The 19,814-nt window shown below is 48.5% G+C and overlaps 1 protein-coding gene and 1 non-coding gene across 4 annotated transcripts in view; both read left to right on the top strand.

The window, feature by feature from the left end:
• Positions 1–4,574: 4,574 nt before the first annotated feature.
• UNC45B (unc-45 myosin chaperone B) overlaps positions 4,575–19,814 on the top strand; it is a 45,665-nt gene continuing 30,425 nt past the window's right edge. The window contains exons 1-7 of one of the 3 annotated variants that reach the window (XM_054458385.2): positions 4,575–4,668; positions 5,019–5,189; positions 5,727–5,763; positions 6,807–6,982; positions 9,381–9,470; positions 16,136–16,303; positions 16,857–17,025. In XM_054458385.2, the coding sequence (XP_054314360.1) occupies positions 5,022–5,189; positions 5,727–5,763; positions 6,807–6,982; positions 9,381–9,470; positions 16,136–16,303; positions 16,857–17,025 (808 nt within the window). In that variant the 5' untranslated portion in view covers positions 4,575–4,668; positions 5,019–5,021. Of the gene's footprint in view, positions 4,669–5,018; positions 5,190–5,726; positions 5,764–6,806; positions 6,983–9,380; positions 9,471–15,821; positions 16,014–16,135; positions 16,304–16,856; positions 17,026–19,814 lie in introns of those variants that run through there. The other 2 variants (XM_054458384.2, XM_054458387.2) reach the window with 2 other exon arrangements.
• On the top strand, positions 12,421–12,638 carry LOC129018581 (small nucleolar RNA U3). The gene has a single exon (XR_008495388.2). It is a non-coding gene; the product is annotated as a small nucleolar RNA U3 (small nucleolar RNA).

Raw genomic sequence — 19,814 nt, forward strand, 5'->3', positions numbered from 1 at the left:
CAACTCAATTAAATTAATAATACTCGAGTACAAAAGCAAACCATTTCTACAATCATCAATGCTGTAAAGCAATAATAGTGATAATGACATCAATGAGTCAGGAATTGTTCTAAGTGCTTTTCCCACATAACTCATTTAATTCTTACAACCCTTTTCTCCCCATATTACTGAGGAGCTGAAGCAGACAGCAATGAACTTGAGCTCTCTTGCCTGAAACGAAGGATCTCCCTTGCCAACTCTCCTCTCTCTCCCTCCACTGCTCAGGCAGTCTCAAGCTCTGCCAAGTCATCCTCATGAACACAGCTTGAATCTGCTCTCCCCATCTCCACTGCCTCACTCTGGTCAGAGTCACCATCATCACCTGCCTGGACCACTACAACAGCCTCCTGATGAGCCCCCGTTTCCATTCCTGCCTCTTTCCACCCATTCTCCACGATGCAGCCAGGGTTATCTTTTCAGACCAAAAATCTGGCCTGTTGCTCTTCACCCTCAAACCCTGCAATGGCTCCCTTACATGCAGGAAAAAAGAACACTCCTTATAATGGTCCATTCAGCCTTGCTATGTCCAGCCACCCCTCTCTTTAGGTTAAATCTTGCTGGCTTTTTCTGAGTTCTTACAAGGCATGGCTCTTCCTGCATCAGTGATTTTGCCCATGCAGTTTTTTCTGTCTGGAACTGTTATGGAGTGAATTGTGCCCTTCCCCTAATTCAAGCTTATCCAACCCCTGGCCCACAGGCTGCATGCAGCCCAGGATGGCTTTGAATGCAGCCCAACACAAATTCGTAAGCTTTCTTAAAACATTATGAGATTTTCTTTCGATTTTTTTTCCAGCTTATCAGTTATCATTAGTGTATTTTATGTGTAGCCCAAGGCAATTCTTTTTCCAATGTGGCCCAGAGAAGCCAAAAGATTGGACACCTCTGCCCTAATTTATATATTGAAGCCCGAGCTCTGAATGTGGCTGTATTTGGAGATAGGATATATTATTATTATTATTTATTTTTTTTTAGAGACAGGGTCTCACTCTGTTGCCCAGACTAGAGTGTAGTAGTGTGATCATAGCTCACACAGCTTCAAACTCCCAGGCTCAAGTGCTCTTCTTACCTCAGTGTTCTGAGTACCTAGGACAACAGGTGTGTGCCACTGTACCTGACACTCGGCTAACTTTTTAAAATTTTTGTAGAGACAAGGCTCTCACTCTGTTGCCTAAGCTGGTCTCGAACTCTTGGCCTCAAATGATCTTCCTGTCTTAGGCCTTCCAAAGTGCTGGGATTACAGGTGTAAGCCACCATGCCTGGCCTGGAGATGGGCCCTGTAAGGACATAGGAAGGGTTAATAAGTGAGTTTGTATGGGTAGGACCCTAAACAGATAGAACTGGTGCCCTTGTGAAAAGAGGAGACTCCAGAGTGCTCTCTCTCTGTCTCTCCCACCCCCACTGCCTCCCTGAGCACACACAAAGATGAGGCCATAGGAGGACACAGTGAGAAGGTGGCTGTTTGCATCCAGAAAGAGAGGCCTCACCAGAAACCAACCCTCATGGCACCTTGACCTTGGATTTGTCTACTCCAGAGCTGTGAGAAAATAAATTTCTGTTGTTGAAGCCTCCCAGTCTGTGCTATTTTGTTAAGGCAGCCAGAGCCGACTAATACAGGAATAGTTCCTCATTCTTCAGGTCTTGCCTTGAATATTTATTCATTCATCCAATAAATGTATTGAGTGCCTACTCTCTGCCAGACGTTGTAGGAGTTCTATGTATATTAACTCATTTATCACTTATGCAGGGAAACCTTTGAAATGATGTCATATTTCCCTGTTGTATGTTTTCAAAACAGCCTGGTATACCTCACATTTAGAAATCACAGATCCAGCTGGGCACAGTGGCTCACACCTGTAATCTCAGCACTTTGGGAGGCCGAGGTGGGAGTATCACTTGAGCCCGGGAGTTTGAGACCAGACTGGGCAACATGGTGAGATCATGTCTCTACAAAAAAATAGCCAGGTGGCATGCAACTATAGTCCCAGCTACTCAGGAGGCTGAGATGGGTGAATTGCTTGAACCTGGGAGGTCAAGGCTGCAGTCAGCCATGATCATGCCACTGCATTCCACTTGTGACAGCGAGACCCCGTCTCAAAAAAAAAAAAAAAAAAAAAAGAAAGAAAGAAATCACAGAATCACAGATCCATGGAATTATTTCATTCATTCAACAAATAGCATTGAGCACCTTCTTTTTCTTTTTTCTTCTTTTTTGAGATGGAATCTTGCTCTGTCACCAAAGCTGGAGTGCAGTGGCGTGATCTCGGCTCACTGCAACCTCTGCCTCTGGGGTTCAAGCGATTCTCCTGCCTCAGACTCCTTAGTAGCTGGGATTACAGGCACCCGCCACCATGCCCAGCTAACTTTTGTATTTTTAGTAGAGACGGGGTTTCGCCATGTTGGCCAGGCTGGTCTGGAACTCCTGACCTCAGGTGATCTGCCTGCCTTGGCCTCCCAAAGTGCTGGGATTACAGGTGTGAGCCACTGTGCCCCACACCATTACAAATGCTTGGAATATGTGAGGGAACAACATAGACACGAATCCTTGCCCTCACGAGTATTCTATGCTTCACAGTTCCTCATACATAATAAATGTTTAAGAAATGCGGGCCAGGCGCGGTGGCTCACGCCTGTAATCCCAGCACTTTGAGAGGCCTAGGCAGGTAGATCACCAGGTCAGGGGTTCAAGATCAGCCTGGCCAACATGGTGAAACTCCATCTCTACTAAAAATACAGAAATTAGCCAGGCATGGTGGTGGATGCCTGTAATCCCAGCTACTCATGAGGCTGAGGCAGGAGAATCTTTTGAACCCAGAAGGTGGAGGTTGCAGTGAGCCGAGATCACACCACTGCACTCCAGCCTGGGCAACAGAGCAAGACTCTGTCTCAAACAACAACAACAACAACAACAACAACAAAAAAGATGTTTAAGAAATGCTTGTGGAATGAATTACTGAATCGGCATTTGAATATAAGATCCCTTGGACTTAAAGTCACAGAACCGCAGGTCTCTGCCAATGTCAGGATCCTTTATCCTATTACCTCATTGCTGCAGAGAGCTTGCCCCACAGAGGGGCCCAGGGCTTGCGATAACATGAAGGCAGGGAATTCATCTATCTATTCATTCATTTATTTGCTCATTCAACAAACATGTGTTAGGGCTGGGCTTTGTGTCCAGCAGGGCATTACAACTTGTCCAAGGTCACATAGCTGTGTGTCCAAGGTCACAGGTCTGCGAGTAGAATCTAGTATGAATGATTCTACCTGGGATTTTCTTCAGTGTCTTTCTCAGCTCTGGCCAGGTAAGTTTGAAGATATGTGTGGGGTGGAGGGGAGAGGGACGAGAGGTGAGTGGAGGAAATCATCCGCATGAAGACACCATTCATTCATTCATTCATTCATTCATTCATCCATTCATTCCATTCAGGAAACACACTTCGGACACCGACTGTGCCAGAACCTGTGCAGGAAGGGGGTTGGGGGACAAGCTACATGGGATGCTGTCTTTGCCTTCCAGGAGGGAGCTCACAGCCCAGGCTTGAGGGCACTGAAAGGCAGAAGAGTTCTGGGTCCAACTGGGGACAACGTCATAATTTGCTTCAGGAACTCCCAGTTAGCTAAGGAGAAACATTCCTGCCTCAGGAGAGGCCCCTCTGCAATGGTGAATACATAGTTCTTGTCCCAGGAAGACCCCCTTCTGAGGAGGGAGCCTCAGTGTGTCCCAGGATAGTTTCCAGTCGGGTGGGGGGACCCTTGGTCTCGGGGGAATTCCCAGTCTGACCCAGCCCTTGCCCTAAGAGATCTCAGCCTGATGGGGGATACACAAAGCCCACTCTCTGGGAGCTCCCAGTCAGATGGGAGAGGTAGGCTGAATAGATCCACTCTATACACAGGGGGAGGAACAGCAGACCGCATGTGGACCGAAACTAGCGAACCACTCACTCAACACTAAACTGAGTTAGCAAGTCCTGCTGGTCTTTCTGAAAAGCAAAGACATTTTGAACACGTGAAAGCAGGGTGGGTTGAGGTGTTGCGCAAAAGTGGAAAAGGGAAGGAACTTTCTTCCCCTGTTCCTTCCCCCCTCCCTCCAGAAAGGTATTTCTGGAAGTCTCCAGTTGGTCTGGGATCTGGGCAACTGCTGTGTGTCCCAGTCTGTCAGCCCCTCAGCTGTCACTCTGCTCCCAAAAATAGCAATGGTTGAGGGGAAGGAGAGGAAGCTGTTTATCTGGGATAGATGTGGAAAAGTGCATTAGAGCTGTGCCCAGGGAGGGAGTCTACTGGGGGGTTCCTGTCCCTTCTGGATCTTTCTGTCACTCTTTGGAATGTTAGTGCCTAAGCCCCCCCCAGGATACCCCAGAGTGGGGTGCTTGGGCAGAGGCTGGTCAGCACCTCCACGTGGTCATGACTGACCAGTCTGGGGAGGGGGAGGGCCCTAAGTATCAGTGACAGACTCCAGGGACACCTGCCCCTGTGGCCAAATATGGTCCAGAGCCACTGGCTGAGGCAAGAAAATCTCTTGGGTGGGGGCTGGGAGGGGCAGACTGAGGCTGGCTGGCTGGAGGTTGACACAGGAGTGCTCAGGGGAGCAGCATCACAAGAGGGCAGATTGAAAGCATTGTCCTCACTGAGAAAGTGAGCAGGGGCCTGGGGTGTGCCCTGGACTGGGGAGGGAGACGGCAGACTTCTAAGACCTGTAACGAGAGTTCAGGCCTTTGGCACAAACTGAGTGGCTTTGCCTGCTCAGGCTGGGAGGGACAGAGAGTGAGGCACAGGGACTCTCAACTTGGGCCAAGCTCTCAGCAAATGCTATAATGTCCTCATGGGGCAATAGATTTGGGGGTTCTGGGGGTGGATCCCTTCCAGGCAGAATCCCCACCATCCTCCCTGGTGTGAGGGGACCCTGGAGCTCCAGACCTCAGGCCAGGAGCCCAGCCCTGGGTCTGCAGTGAGGGGCTGACCAGACAGAACTGCTCCTGTCCCAGCAGATGGCAGAGGTGGAAGCCGTACAGCTGAAGGAGGAAGGGAACCGGCATTTCCAGCTGCAGGACTACAAGGCCGCCACAAAGAGCTACAGCCAGGCCCTGAAGCTGACCAAGGACAAGGCCCTGCTGGCCACGCTTTATCGGAACCGGGCAGCCTGTGGCCTGAAAACGGTCTGGGGCAGGGCAGGGCACAGGGTGGGAGTGAGGCAAAGGGGCCTTGGGGCTGAGTGGCAGCCCCTTCACCCTGATAGGAATTGCCCTTTATCCCAGCCGACTCTCCTGGATGCCTGGGGTTGGAGAAAGGTGCCTCCAACCCCCCGACTCATGCCCTGGAAAGACAGAAATTCATCCAGAGCAGAATCAGCCCAATGCCAGGTGCTTTCATGTGTTATTCATGGCATCTTACTAATGGCCCGTGAGATAGCTGTTGTTGTCCTCCCCCTATTGCAGATAAGAAACTCGGGATCCAGAGGGCTTCATTAACTTGCCCAAGCTCTCCCAAGTAGTAGCAGAGCTGAGATTCAAACCTGGGTTCGCCTGATGTCAAAGCCTGTCCTCTTTGCCATGCCTATGAGGAGCATGCCCTGGGCCTCTGACAGCCTGCAGCTCCCCCAGCAAACCCTCTCCCCTCACTGTGGGGACACTCTCTGGCCATCTCTGCATTGGGCCCACATTAACCGAGTCTCCTTCTCCTTCCCCTTTCCTCAGGAGAGCTATGTCCAGGCAGCTTCAGATGCCTCCAGAGGTGAGCCCCTCCCACCCCCAAACTTGCCCTGTCACATTCTCCTCTGCGTGGCCTGGGTTTTAATCTAGTTACCATTTTGGGGGAAGAAACAGTGAGTATGGAGTGTCTTCAGAAGGGAGAGAACAAGCTGGAGAAGGGACTGGAAACATATCCTGTGAAGAGCAGTTGAGGGAAGCTGCAATATTTAGCCCAGAAAAGGCAACTCCCAGGTGGGACAGAGAGCTGCCTTCAAATTCCTAAAAGGCTGTCACAAGGAAGAAGGATTGGATTTCATCTCAGGGGTTCCAGGGCTGGGCAATGTTACAGGGAACACATTTCAGGTAGGGAGAGGGAAATGTTTTCTGATTAAGCTGCCTGGCTGTCTTTTTTTGTTATTGTTGTCATTGTTTGTTTTGTTTTGTTTTTTGGGTTTTGTTTTGTTTTTTTTTTTGAGATGGAGTCTTGCTCTGTTGCCCAGACTGGAGTGCAATGGCACGATCTCGGCTCACTGCAACCTCTGCCTCCAGGGTTCAAGCAATTCTCCTGTCTCAGCCTCCCAAGTAGTTGGGATTATAGGCGCCTGCCACCACGCCCGGCTAATTTTTGTATTTTTAGTAGAGACAAGGTTTCGCCATGTTGGCCAGGCTGGTCTCAAACTCCTGACCTCGTGATCTGCCTACCTTGGCCTCCCAAAGTGTTGGGATTACAGGTGTCAGCCACTGCGCCAGGCCCACCTGGCTGTCTTGAGAAGGAGGGAGCTCCCCACTGCTGGAGGTATGCAAGCACCAATTGGTTAAGCCCCTGGCAGGGATCCTGTAGCAGAGACTAGAGCGTCAGGAATTGGATGACATGACCGTGAAGCTGTCTTCCCACCTTGAAACTCTGTGGATCTTACTGTCTCCCTAACAAAGGGGAGGTAAGGGCCAGAGAGTCCACATGGGTGGATAATCTCCAAGGAAGACACAGAAGCGCAGCAAGAGCATGCTTCCTGGAGTTGGGGCAGTGGGGCTGGTGGTCTGTAGTCTGGCTCCCTAAGGCCCTCATCCCCTGTCTCCCCTTGATAGCCATCGACATCAACTCCTCGGACATCAAGGCTCTGTATCGGCGATGCCAGGCACTGGAGCACCTGGGGAAGCTGGACCAGGCCTTCAAGGACGTGCAGCGTTGTGCCACCCTCGAGCCACGGAACCAGAACTTCCAGGAGACGCTGAGGAGACTCAACACCAGCATTCAGGAGAAGGTAAGCTGGGCCTCTTCCCACAACCCTTGGCTGCCCAGCCTCTCTCTTCATTCCCAGTAGGAATGGGTTAGGGAGGTGGGTCATCAGGGCAGGGCTAGCCCTACCTCCACACTCTGAGATACAGACAGCAAGTGGCATAGGCAGGCTGCACAGAACAGCTAAGCAGGTGCTTCTATCTGTGATGCTTGTTTGAGGGCACAAGCCAGCCAAGGCTAGAACACAGGTCTTTTAAATTCCAGATGGGGCCAGGCACAGTGGCTCATGCCTATAATCCCAATACTTTGGGAGGCTGAGGCGGGCAGATCACCTGAGGTCAAGTAGTTTGAGACCAGCCTGGACAACATGGTGAAACCCTGTCTCTACTAAAAATACAAAAAATAGTCGGGTGTGGTGGGGGCAACTGTAATCCCAGCTACTCAAGAGGCTGAGGCAGGAGAATTGTTTGAACCTGGGAGGTGGAGGTTGCAGTGAGCTGAGATCATGTGCCATTGCACTTCAGCCTGGGCGACAGAGCAAGACTCTGTCCCTCCCACCCCTCAAAAAAAATTCCAGATGGAGGCTTAGAAATATTATTATAACTTAGTATTTCTGCAACATGATCTCTCTCTCTTCCTAGGTATTATAAAATACAAAATACCTGGGAATTGAGGACATCGATGAGGGATAGAGGAGAGCCAGGCCCCATTAGGAGCATGATTGTTTTTTTGAGACAGACTCTCACTTTGTTGCCCAGGCTGGAGTGTAGTGGCATGATCTCAGCTGCTCACTCCAACCTCTGCCTCCTGGGTTTAAGCAATTCTTGTGCCTCAGCCTTCCAAGTACCTGGGATTACAGACGTACACCACCACACCTGGATAATTTTTGTATTTTTGATAGAGGTGGGGTTTCACCATGTTGGCCTGACTGGTCTCAAACTCCTGGCCTCATGTGATCCACCCACCTCAGCCTCCCAAAGTGCTGGGATTACTGATGTGAGCCGGGAGCATAAAATATTTGCTAGGAAATGGAGTAGGGTGGGGAGAACCTGGACCAGAGGTGAGAAATCCTGAACCCTAGTCCTGGCTCAGCTGCTAGTTTTGTGGGGCATCTCTTGGGGTGCTGGTTTCCTCTCTGTAAGAGCAGTAAGGTAATTGATCACTCAGCCCCTTGCTCCAAGACTCAGTAACTTCTACACATCTGGAGAAGCCCTGTGGTAGGACCACAGCATGCTGTCCAGGGTGCAGACTCAAGGACTGAGGAAATATAAACTAAGGAGAGATTCAGAGAGGGATAGGTGAAGGAAGGACCTCTCCGCACCCCCAAAGGAAATGAGCACAGGGCTGGGTGCAGTGGCTCACGCCTGTAATCCCATCACTTTGGGAGGCCAAGGCGGGAGGATCACTTGAGCCCAGGAGTTGGAGACCAGCCTGGGCAACATAGGGAGAGATGCTGTTCCTACCAAAAATTAAAAATAAATTAAAAATAGGCTGGGTGTGGTGGCTCACGCCTGTAATCCCAACACTTTGAGAGGCCGAGGTGAGTGAATCACTTGACATCAGGAGTTCGAAACCAGCCTGGCCAACATGGTGAAACCCCGTGTCTATTAAAAATATAAAAATTAGCTGGGCATGGTGGCACATGCCTGTAATCCCAACTACTCGGAAGGCTGTGACAGGAGAATCACTTGAACCTGGGAGGCAGAAGTTACAGTGAGCCGAGATCGTGCCACTGCACTCCAGCCTGGGTGACAGAGCAAGACTCCATCTCAAAAAAAAAAAAAAATTAAAAATTAAATATGTGCTCAGAAGTAGGTGGGAGTAGTGTGGACCCCCCAAACAAAGTAACAGGAGGTTCAAAACGAGCTGGCGGAGTGAAGGATGATGATCAGTTAGGTCACTTTATGGAAGACCCAGGGCAGTGGGGTTGGAGTGGGGACTGTGAGGGACTAGATATCCAAACAAAATGAGTTCGATTTGCTTGAAACAGCTTGAAAGCTGCTTCATCTACACTTCAGGTGTGTTAAAAAGAAAAAAAAGAAAGCTGCTTCAGGATTCTGAGTATGGAAACATATTTCTGTTTATCCCTATTTAAATGTCTAATAGCAGATTGTTTACTAGACTCTAAAACTGGGCTGAAGACCCTATAGGCCTTCCCAGACTATTGTGATGTCTAAATGGGATAACAAATGTAACCAGATGGTGAGCCTTCAGGGGCAAGGACTTGATTTTGTTCACAATTCTATTGTATTTATTAATTCAATGTAGTTATCCAGTAAATGTTTGTCGAATGAATACATGAATGAATGTATGTGCGGGAGTCCAGAGTAGACACCCTGATATTTACTGAGATGAACTGAATGTGGAGCTGAAATGACGTGGACCCCACCTGCCTCCTTCCCTACTCCCTCCTCTCTCCTCAGCTCCGAGTGCAGTTCTCCACAGACTCGAGGGTACAGAAGATGTTTGAGATCCTCTTGGACGAAAACAGTGAGGCTGATAAGCGGGAAAAGGTGAGTGCTGGCCAATGACATCTAGCCAGCAGAAGGACCCGCCAGTCTGGACAGTGGCATCATTCCGAGGGGGAAGGGGGACCGGAGGCCTGTCTTTGCAGCCCAGGAAGGAAAATTGGCCAAAGGTTAAGCACATTGGAACACAGTGTAAACCATAAGAAGCACTGCGATTTGGGTGAATCTAGTGAGGAGAGTCATGCAGCAAGGTTGGATCCTGTCTTTATTTGAAATTTTGATGTTTTGTTCATCATGGATTTTTTTGGCATTGATTTTGATTTTTAAAAATATAGCATTGATTATTATTCGATTATTGAGCTCTTTGGTGCCCCTTTAAATTTTGCACCCAAGGCAAGTACCTCACTTGCCTCACTGTAATTTCGGCCCTAAGAAATAACGGCCCATTAAAATAATGTTTTATTTTATTAAAAAATATTGAAAGAAGTCATTCTGAAAAATTTAAATATTTACCGACATAATCATCCTCTTAACCAAAGTTGTTACCTTTTTTTTTTTTTTTTAAAGAAGGAAGAGGTTTTTTTATTCGGCCGGGAGTGTCGGCAGACTCGTGTCTTAAGAGCCGAGCTCCCCGAAAAAGAAATTCCTAGCCCTTTTAAGGGCTTACAACTCTAAGGGGTCTACGTGAAAAAGTCATAATAGATCAAGTAAGCGTGAGGAACGTGACTGGGGGCTACATACGTCAGCTAACAGTACAAAAAGTTTTACAGTGCTTTCTCATACAATGTCTGGAATTTACAGATAACACCAGTAGTTTTGGTCAGGGGTTAATATTATTATTATTTTAACCACCAGGGCCAGGTGGTGGCGCCAAGGTCGTCTAGCTATTTATCTTACTTCTGTTTCTTTTCAACTTTTTGCTTTCTCCATTTTCTCCTGTCTTACAAACTAGGGAAAAGGGGAGGTTGGGGAGAAACTGGGAAGGACAACAGGAGAAGTGGTGGCCTCATACCATAAAACAACTATTATTGCCAAGGAAGAAGGCTTTAACCAGGTGCTGCAGCTGAGGGGATGGGAGGGATTTATCCCAGGAACGCAGGGGGTGGTTCAACATAAGAAAATCCATTAATGTAATATACCGCATTACTAGAACAAAGGGAAAAAAACAGTCATTCCAGCTGACACAGAAAAAAGCATCTAAGAAATTCTAACATTTCATCATTAAAACATAGAGAAAACTATGAAACAAGGGGATTTGCCTCAACATTATAAAAGGTATTTGTGAAAAACCCACAGTTACCATCATACTTAAGGGCGAAAGACTAAAAGCTTTCCCCCTAAGTTCAGGAACGAGACACAGAGGTTCACTTTTACCACAGCTAGTCTGCTAGTCAATGTGTTTTTTTTTTGTTTTGAGACGGAGTCTTACTCTGTCACCCAGGCTGGAGTGCAGTGGCGCGATCTTGGCTCACTGCGGCCTCTGCCTCCAGGGCTCAAGCAATTCTCCCGCCTCAGCCTCCCCAGTAGCTGGGATTACAGTTGCGCGCGTCACCACGCCCGGCCAATCTCTGCATTTTCAGCAGAGACGAGGTTTCACCACGTTGACCAGGCTGGTCTTGATCTCCTGACCTGGTGATACACCCGCCTCGGCCTCCCAAAGTGCTAGGACGACAGGCGTGAGCCACCGCGCCCGGTCCAGTTGTTTTTATACACTAGCAAGGAACAATTCAAAAATGTAATTAAGAAAACCGCTGGGCGTGGTGGCTCACGCCTGCAGTCCCACACCCCTGAGAGGCCGAGGCGGGTGGATCCCTTGAGCCCAAGAGCTCAAGACCATCCTGGGCAACGTGGCGAAACCCCCTCCCCACAAAAAATACAAAAAATTAGCCGAGCGTGATGGCATGTGCCTACAATCCCAGCCACTCAGGCGGCCGACGCGGGAGGATCACCTGAGCCCTGGAGGTCACGGCTGCAGTGAGCTGTCATGTCATGCATCATTGCACTCCAGCCTGAAAAAGGAGTGAAATTCTGCAACATGTTACAACATGAATGAACCTCGAAAACGTCATTCTAAGTGAAATAAGCCAGACACAAAAGGACAATATTGCATGTTTCCACTTATAGAGGTACCTACAAGAATCAAATTCATAGAGACAGAAAGTAGAATAGTGATTAAAAGGGTCTGGGCAGAGGGAGGAAAGGGAAGTTTGTTTTATGGGTAGAGTTTCAGTTTGGGATGTCGAAAAAGTTCTGGAGATAAATAACGGTGATGGTTACATGCCAATGGCTACATGAATGTACTTAATGCCACTGAGTTGTATATGTGAAAAATGGTTAAAATGGTAAATTTTGTATCTATTTTATACCATCCCCCCTAAAAAAAATTGTTCTTAAGAGTCAAGATCTCACTCTGTCTCCCAGGCTGGGGTGCAGTGGGGTGACTGATCAAAGCTCACTGCAGCTTTGAACTCAGCCAGCTTCCCTGACTCAAACGATCATCCCGCTTCAGCCTACCGAGTAGCTGGGATTACAGACCGTGCCATCACGCCCAGCTCATTGTTGATTTTTTCCCCCGCGCTTGGTAGAGACGGGATTCCGCTATATTGCCTAGGCTGGTGTCGAACTCATAGAACAAAGGATCCTCCCTCCTGGGCCTGGGCGTGGGCTCGCAAAACGCTGGGATTCCCGGATTACAGGCGGGCGCACCGCACCAGAAGCAAACACTTCCTGCTTCAAAAATTCAGTTTGTGATTGGCTGTCATTCAGTATTATGCTAATTAAGCATGCCGGCTTTTAAACTTCTTAAAACAATTTTTAAAATTACGTTTCCACCTAAAACGTCAAAATCTGTCAAGTGATAATATTCGAAAAGATGTTATTGCCAAACTATTTTCCTATTTGTTTCATAATGGCATCGGAAATAGCGAAAGTATCTCGCCATCAGTTAAAAGTGTGCAGCTGACGTAGACCCAGCAGAGGCTGAGCTCAGAATGTTAAAACTATACTTCCAGAGATCATTTGTATAGTTTGTTACTAGAGAAGTTTCCCTGAATGCGTACAGTACTGGAAGCCCTGAATAAGAGATGCAGGTTTTTTTCTTTTGAGTGTGAAGTTTGCTTTCGGTGTTGTTTCAGTATGACTGCCGTGAGCTGTTGATGATCGTTCTTGTCTTCTGTTTGGAGAGTAAGAGAGAGAAAACGCAGTCTGAGTGGTTTTCTTTTTTTTGGGAGTTTAACAACAGAAAACAGTCTCCATGGTTTCGCATGTTGGGTTATGCCTAGCATGCTCTCTAGAAAGATTTTTTCGCATTGTATGCTGTCAGTTGCAGCTATTGTGTTTTTCGTGGGTGGTTTTCTAAATTTTAGTCTTGGGCTAGAGAGATTCTGTATACGTCCTATTGTCTATTTTTGTATTCTCTTTCCTTTTAGCTGTCTGTTTTGTCGCCGTTTCCCGCCCGCCACCCCTATCCCCAGACGAGGTCTCGGGGTCTCTTCTGTCTGGCTCCCAGCGAGGAGTGCAATGGCGCGATCTCGGCTTATAGCAACATCTGCGAGCCTGGAGTGCAATGGCGCGATCTCGATCTCAGCTGATAGTAACATCTGCCTCCCGGGCTCAAGCGAGTCTCCTGCCTAAGCTCTCCCGAATGGCCGGGGCTACGCACGCCACGCCCGGCTTTTTTTTTATTTTTATTTATTTTTATTTTTTGTAGAAACGGGGCGTCACCATGTTAGCCAGGCTGGTCTCGAACTCCTGATCTCAGGTGATCCGCCCGCCTCGGCCTCCAGAAGTGCCGGGATTACAGGCGTGAGCCACCGCGCTGGGCCAGTGAAGACACACTATTTATTTATTTTATTTTAATTTTTGAAGCAGTTTCCCTCTTGTTGCCCAGGCTGGAGTGCAAGGGCGCAATCTCAACTCACCGTAACCTCCGCCTCCGGGGTTCAAGTGATTCTCCTGCCTCAGCCTCCACAATCACAGCTCACTGCAGCCTCGACCTCCCAGGCTCAAGCAATCCTGACCCACCTCGGCCTCCAGAGTAGCTCGGACTACAGGTGCCCACCACCATGTCTGGCTAATTATTTGTATTTTTAGTAGAGATGGATTTTCGCCGTTACCAAGGCTGGTCTCGAACTCCTGGACTCCAGCGATCCTCCTGCCTCGGCCTCCCAAAGTCCTGGGACTACAGGCGTGAGCCACCGTGCCTGACTGAGAACTCCCAGACGGGGCGGCCGGGCAGAGGCGCTCCTCCCCTCCCAGACGGGGTGGCCAGGCAGAGGCGCTCCTCACTTCCCAGACGGTGTGGCGGCTGGGCAGAGGCGCTCCTCACTTCCCAGATGGGGCAGCCAGGCAGAGGCGCTCCTCACTTCCTCCCAGACGGGGTGGCGGCCAGGCAGAGGCACTCCTCACTTCCCAGACGGGGTGGCTGGGCAGAGGCGCTCCTCACTTCCCAGACGGGGTGGCGGCCGGGCAGAGGCGCTCCTCACTTCCCAGATGGGGCAGCCGGGCAGAGGCGCTCCTCACTTCCTCCCAGACGGGGTGGCGGCCAGGCAGAGGCGCTCCTCACCTCCCAGACAGGGCGGCCGGGCAGAGGTGCTCCTCATCTCCCAGACGGGGCAGCCGGGCATAGGTGCTCCTCACTTCCTCCCAGACGGGGTGGCGGCCGGGCAGAGGCACTCCTCACCTCCTAGACCGGGCGGCCGGGCAGAGGCGCTCTTCCCCTCCCAGACGAGGTGGCCAGGCAGAGGCGCTCCTCACTTCCCAGACGGGGTGGCTGCCGGGCGGAGGCGCTCCTCACTTCCCAGACGGGGCGGCCGGGCAGAGGCGCTCCTCACTTCCCAGACGGGGCAGCCGGGCAGAGGCACTCCTCACCTCCCAGACGGGGCGGCCGGGCAGAGGCGCTCCTCACTTCCCAGACGTTGGGCGACTGGGCAGAGGCGCTCCTCACTTCCCAGACGGGGCAGCCGGGCAGAGGCTCTCCTCACATCCCAGAAGATGGGCGGCCAGGCAGAGACGTTCCTCACTTCCTATACGGGATGGCGGCCGGGCAGAGGCGCTCCTCACTTCCCAGATGGGGTGGCCGGGCAGAGGGGCTCCTCACATCCCAGACGATGGGCGGCCGGGCAGAGGTGCTCCTCACCTCCCAGACGGGGCGGCGGCGGGGCAGAGGCTGTAATCTTAGCACTTTAAGAGGCCAAGGCAGGAGGCTGGTAGGTGGAGGTTGTAGCGAGCCGAGATCACGCCACTGCACTCCAGCCTGAGCACCATTGAGCATTGAGTGAGCGAGACTCCGTCTGCAATCCCAGCACCTCGGGAGGCCGAGGCAGGCAGATCACCCGGGGCCAGGAGCTGGAGACCAGCCCGGTCAACACGGCGAAACCCCGTCTCCACCAAAAATACAAAAACCATGCAGGCGTGGCGGCGCGCGCCTGCAATCCCAGGCACTGGGCAGGCCGAGGCAGGAGAGTCACAGGAGCCCGAGGCAGGGAGGTTGCAGCGAGCCGAGATCACGGCAGTACAGTCCAGCTTCGCCAACAGACGGAGACCGAAAAAAGAAGGAGAGGGAGACCGAAGAAAGGGGAGGGGGAGGGGGAGGGGGAGGGGGAGGGGGAGGGGGAGGGACTTTTTTTTTTTAATGTTTTCTTCTAGTGTTTCTGCAGAGGAAAAAAATGGAACATTTGAGTGTTTTACATTTGCAAGAACTTGAGAGACAATGGGGAATTTTTGTTAGTTTTATGTTCAATAAATCCATAAACTAGGCAAATATCTTTCCTAACAAACTCTTCTGAGAACATAATAAGTTGTTATAGACAAAATAAGGTTTTTTTTGTTTTTTTTTTTTGTTGTTTATTTGGTTTTTTTTTTTTTTTTTTTTTTTGGAAAAGTACAAAGCCCTTAGTTGATAGTGATGGTTCTGGTCACGCTTGCCTGGAATTCTCTAATCAGCCCTCTCCCCAGCACCCAACTCAACATCTCTTTGCCCACCTCCTCCCCTTCTTCCACCTCCTGTGTTTCTCAGCCCTGGGTTCTCAGGTCCTGCTTGAGACCTGGAGCCTTTTATTTTAAGGTTCATGCATCCTTAAGTTGGAAGGCTTTAGGTGGGAAGAGACTTGGGAACCTGCTTGCTCAACTGCCTAAATTTACAGATGAGTCTGGGGTCCAGAGAAGTGCCGTGACTCACCCAAGCTCATACAGCTAGCAGGGAGCAGAATCAGAACTCAAACCCAGGGCTTTCAGGTCCCATCTAGTGTTTTTGCTGCTCACTTCCTGGGAACTTCAGAGTCCCCCGAACAGAAAATCAACAAAATGTTTAAGGAAATGATTATCCGTGTAAAAACACTTCATTTCTCCACCTTTTTTCTAGTCCTTCTCTATAAGCATTATATACATCTTTATTTTAACATAAGTGTAATTGGAGTAAACATTTGATTCTGATTCTGCATACCAATGCTTTTTCCATCGCTCTTAGTCTTTTTATTCATGACTTTAATGGCTGCAATATATTTCATCCAGTTGGTCTTGATGCAAGTTACATGGCTTTTTTTCTTGAATTATGTTCTTGGGCTGTGTTTCCAGGAGGAGGATTACAAGGTGAGATAATAGAACAATGTTCTGAGGATCCAGTCTTTGCACTGGCTCTTGTACTTGGCCCACGGTCCAGGCCTGGGTGGCCATACCTCCCTCGTAACCCTTATTGCCTCTTCCTCCTTCAGGCTGCCAACAATCTCATTGTCCTAGGCTGTGAGGAAGCAGGGGCTGAGAAGATCTTCCAGAACAATGGAGTAGCCTTGCTACTGCAGCTTCTGGACACTAAGAAGCCCGAGCTGGTGCTGGCTGCAGTGCGGACCCTGTCGGGCATGTGCAGCGGCCACCGAGCCAGGGTAAGTGCCTGGCCATGGGGCATGTGGAGCAGATGACTGCTGGTCCAAGGATCTGGAGGGTGACGTGTGGTCAGGGCTGTGGCTGGCATCAATGGAATCAGATAAAAAGTCAAAGGGTGCTCCAGTCTCTTTTTCCCTTTGAGTTGGAAATGAGTTTGACTAAGCAAAGACAAATTATTGAAAGTGCTTAAGGCAGAAGTGGTGAATGCAAAGGCTATGATATTTTACATTTTTTCATGCTAAGTCTTTGAAACCCAGAGTGTATTTTACACTACAGCACATCTCCATATGGTCCTGCCACCGTGCAAGAGCTCAACCGCCTCATGTGGCCAGTGGCCGCTGCATGGGATGGCACAGCTCTGACTTATGGAGACGGGCATGGCTTGTGTCAAGAGGTTTCCAGGACCGAGGGGCCCATGAGGCAATGGCTGCCTGGGCTGATTTCTCTACTGCATGGGATGGGGTGGTGAGGATTATCATACCCTCTCTAACCTGCATGGCAGCTGGAAGGGAGGGGCAAGGCAGCTGACCATGGTTCTTGCTGGGGTTCTAGGCCACAGTGATTCTGCATGCAGTGCGGACAGACCGAATCTGTAGCCTCATGGCCGTGGAGAATGAGGAGATGTCTCTGGCTGTCTGCAACCTGCTCCAAGCCATCATTGACTCCTTGTCTGGGGAGGACAAGCGGGAGCATCGAGGGAAGGAGGAGGCCCTGGTTCTAGGTAGGAAACATTTTTCAGTTTTGATTCAAGGGGATGGGGAAAGAAAAGGTCAGTTGCCACCTCAGACTGGGCATTCCCTGTTTGTGGGGGTGGCTTGGTTTTATGTATTTTCTTTTCTTTTTTTGAGATGGGGTCTTACTGTCACCCAGGCTGGAGTGCAGTGGCGCAATCTAGACTCACTGCAACCTCCTGGGTTCAAGCACTTCTCCTGCCTTAGCCTCCCGAGTATCTGGGACTACAGGCACACACCATCATGCCTGCCTAATTTTTGTATTTTTAGTAGAGACAGGGTTTCTTCATGTTGGCCAGGCTGGTCTCAAACTCCAGACCTCAGGTGATCTGCCCGCCTTGGCCTCCCAAAGTGCTGGGATTACAGGCATGAGCACTGCACCTGGCCTGTTATATGTATTTTCTGATTATAAAAGTAACAGGCATAGCTGCATTATTCACAATTGCTAAAAGATGGATACAACTCAAGCGTCTATTGGTGGGTGACTGGATGAGCAAAATATGGTATATACATACAATGGAATATTAGCCTTAAAAAGAAAGGAAAATTTGACACATGTGACAACGTCAGTGAACATTGAGGGCATTATGCTAGTAAAATAAGCCAGCCACAAAAAGACAAATACTGCATGAATCCACTCATATGAGATACTTAGAGTAGTCAAATTCATGGCGATAGAAAGTAGAATAGTGTTTGGCAGAGGATGGAAGAGGGGAAATGGGGGGTTATTTTCTAATGGGGACAAAGTTTCAGTTTTGCAAGATGAAAAACATTCTGTGGATAGATTGTGCTGATGTTTGCACAATGATGCGAATATACTTAATGCCACTGAACTGAACACTTAAAAATGTTTAAAATGGGGCCAGGCGCAGCGACTCACACCTGTAATCCCAGCATTTTGGGAGGCCGAGGTGGATGGATCATGAGGTCAGGAGTTCGAGACCAGCCTGACCAACATGGTGAAAACCTGTCTCTATTAAAAATACAAAAAGTAGCCGGGCATGGTGGCGCATGCCTGTAATCCCAGCTACTTGGGAGGCTGAAGCAGAAGAATCATTTGAGCCCGGGAGGCGAAGGTTGCAGTGAGCTGAGATTGCACCACTGCACTCCAACCCGGGTGACAGAGTGAGACTCCGTCTCAAAAAAAAAAAAAAAAAAAAAGGTTAAAATGGTAAATTTTATGTAAATTTTACCACAGCTTACAAAAACTAAGAGAGGCTTATTGAAGACATTTGGGAAAATATAGAACTATGTAAAAATGAGAATAAATGCCTATAATTACCCATTCAGGTAATCACTATTACCATTACCACACGTATCTTTCCTTTTTTTTTTAAAATCATCAATATTTAACAAAATTGAAATTCTGCTATGAATAGTTATATTTTTTTTGCACTGAGCATTATATTAATATTGCATACCATTTAATATTCTTAAAAAGGATTCCTTTGATTTTAATAATTAATTTTACATTTGTTTCCTGCATATGCACATACAGACTCATGCTTCTCCCTGTACATCCAGGTCCTAGGCATCAATTTAGAAGATATTGCTCTGGCTGGGAGGGTCAAAGAGGCAAGTTCACTCAGAAAACTTTATTTTCAAGGATATCATAATCTTCCCTTGTATGGATAATTCATCAATCAGCTCTATATTATTGGAGATTTCAGTTATTTCCAATTTGCATGTTTATACAAAACTCTCCAGGAGCCATTTTTGCATCTATGCTTGCATTTATAATTTATTTTTATTTTTATTTATTTATTTATTTATTTATTGAGATGGAGTCTTGCTCTGTTGCCCAGGCTGGAGTGCGGTGGCACGATCTCAGCTCATTGCAACCTTCACCTTCTGGGTTTAAGCGATTCTCCTGCCTCAGCCTCCTGCTAATTATTGTATTTTTAGTAGAGACGGGGTTTTGCCATGTTGGCCAGGCTGGTGTCAAACTCCTGAGCTCAGGTGATCCGCCTGCCTCTGCCTCCCAAAGTACTGGGATTACAGGTGTGAGCCACCATGCCTGGCCACATTTATAATTATTTCCTGGGGTCAAATTCCTAGAAAAGAAGCACTAGGTCAAAGGCTATGAAAATAACTAATGTTCTTTCTCTATATTGCTCTCTAATTCCTTTCTGAGAGACTGCATCAATTTATACTCTCACCAAGCAATGATGAGAGTCTCCATTTTAACACATTCTCATCAGATTTGAATGCTATCCTTCTTAAAGATATTTGCCTATCCAGTAGATTAAAAATTATCATGTTAGATTCAAACTAAATTATTCATCAGATTGATCATTTTTCTGTATCTTTATTAGCCATTTGGATTCCTTTGTCTTTGGATGGTTTGTTCATGTTGTTACCTATTTCTTGATGTTGTTCTTATTTGTTTATAAGAATTTTTTTGTTGTTGTTGTTTTGTTTTGAGACAAGAGTCTTGTCTCAAAAGACTATAGTCAGGCTGGACTGTAGTAATGCAATCACAGCTCACTGCAGCCTCAAACTTCTGGGCTCAATCCTTCCACCTCAGCTTCTGGAGTCACTAGGACTACAGGCTCATGCCACCATGCCTGGCTAATTTTTAAATTTTTCATAAAGACAGGGTCTCACTTTCTTGCCCAGGCTGGTCTCAAACCCCTGGCCTCAAGTGATCCTCCTGCTGTGGCCTCCCAAAATATTGGGATTACAGGCCACTGCGCCCAGCCCTGAAGTCCTGGATTCTTGATGTGACTCTGACTTACTATTATTATAATGGTCAGCTAGTCACTTTCCTTTTCTGAGC

The sequence above is a fragment of the Pongo pygmaeus genome, chromosome 19, assembly GCF_028885625.2.
Source record: "Pongo pygmaeus isolate AG05252 chromosome 19, NHGRI_mPonPyg2-v2.0_pri, whole genome shotgun sequence".
Taxonomy (NCBI): domain Eukaryota; kingdom Metazoa; phylum Chordata; class Mammalia; order Primates; family Hominidae; genus Pongo; species Pongo pygmaeus.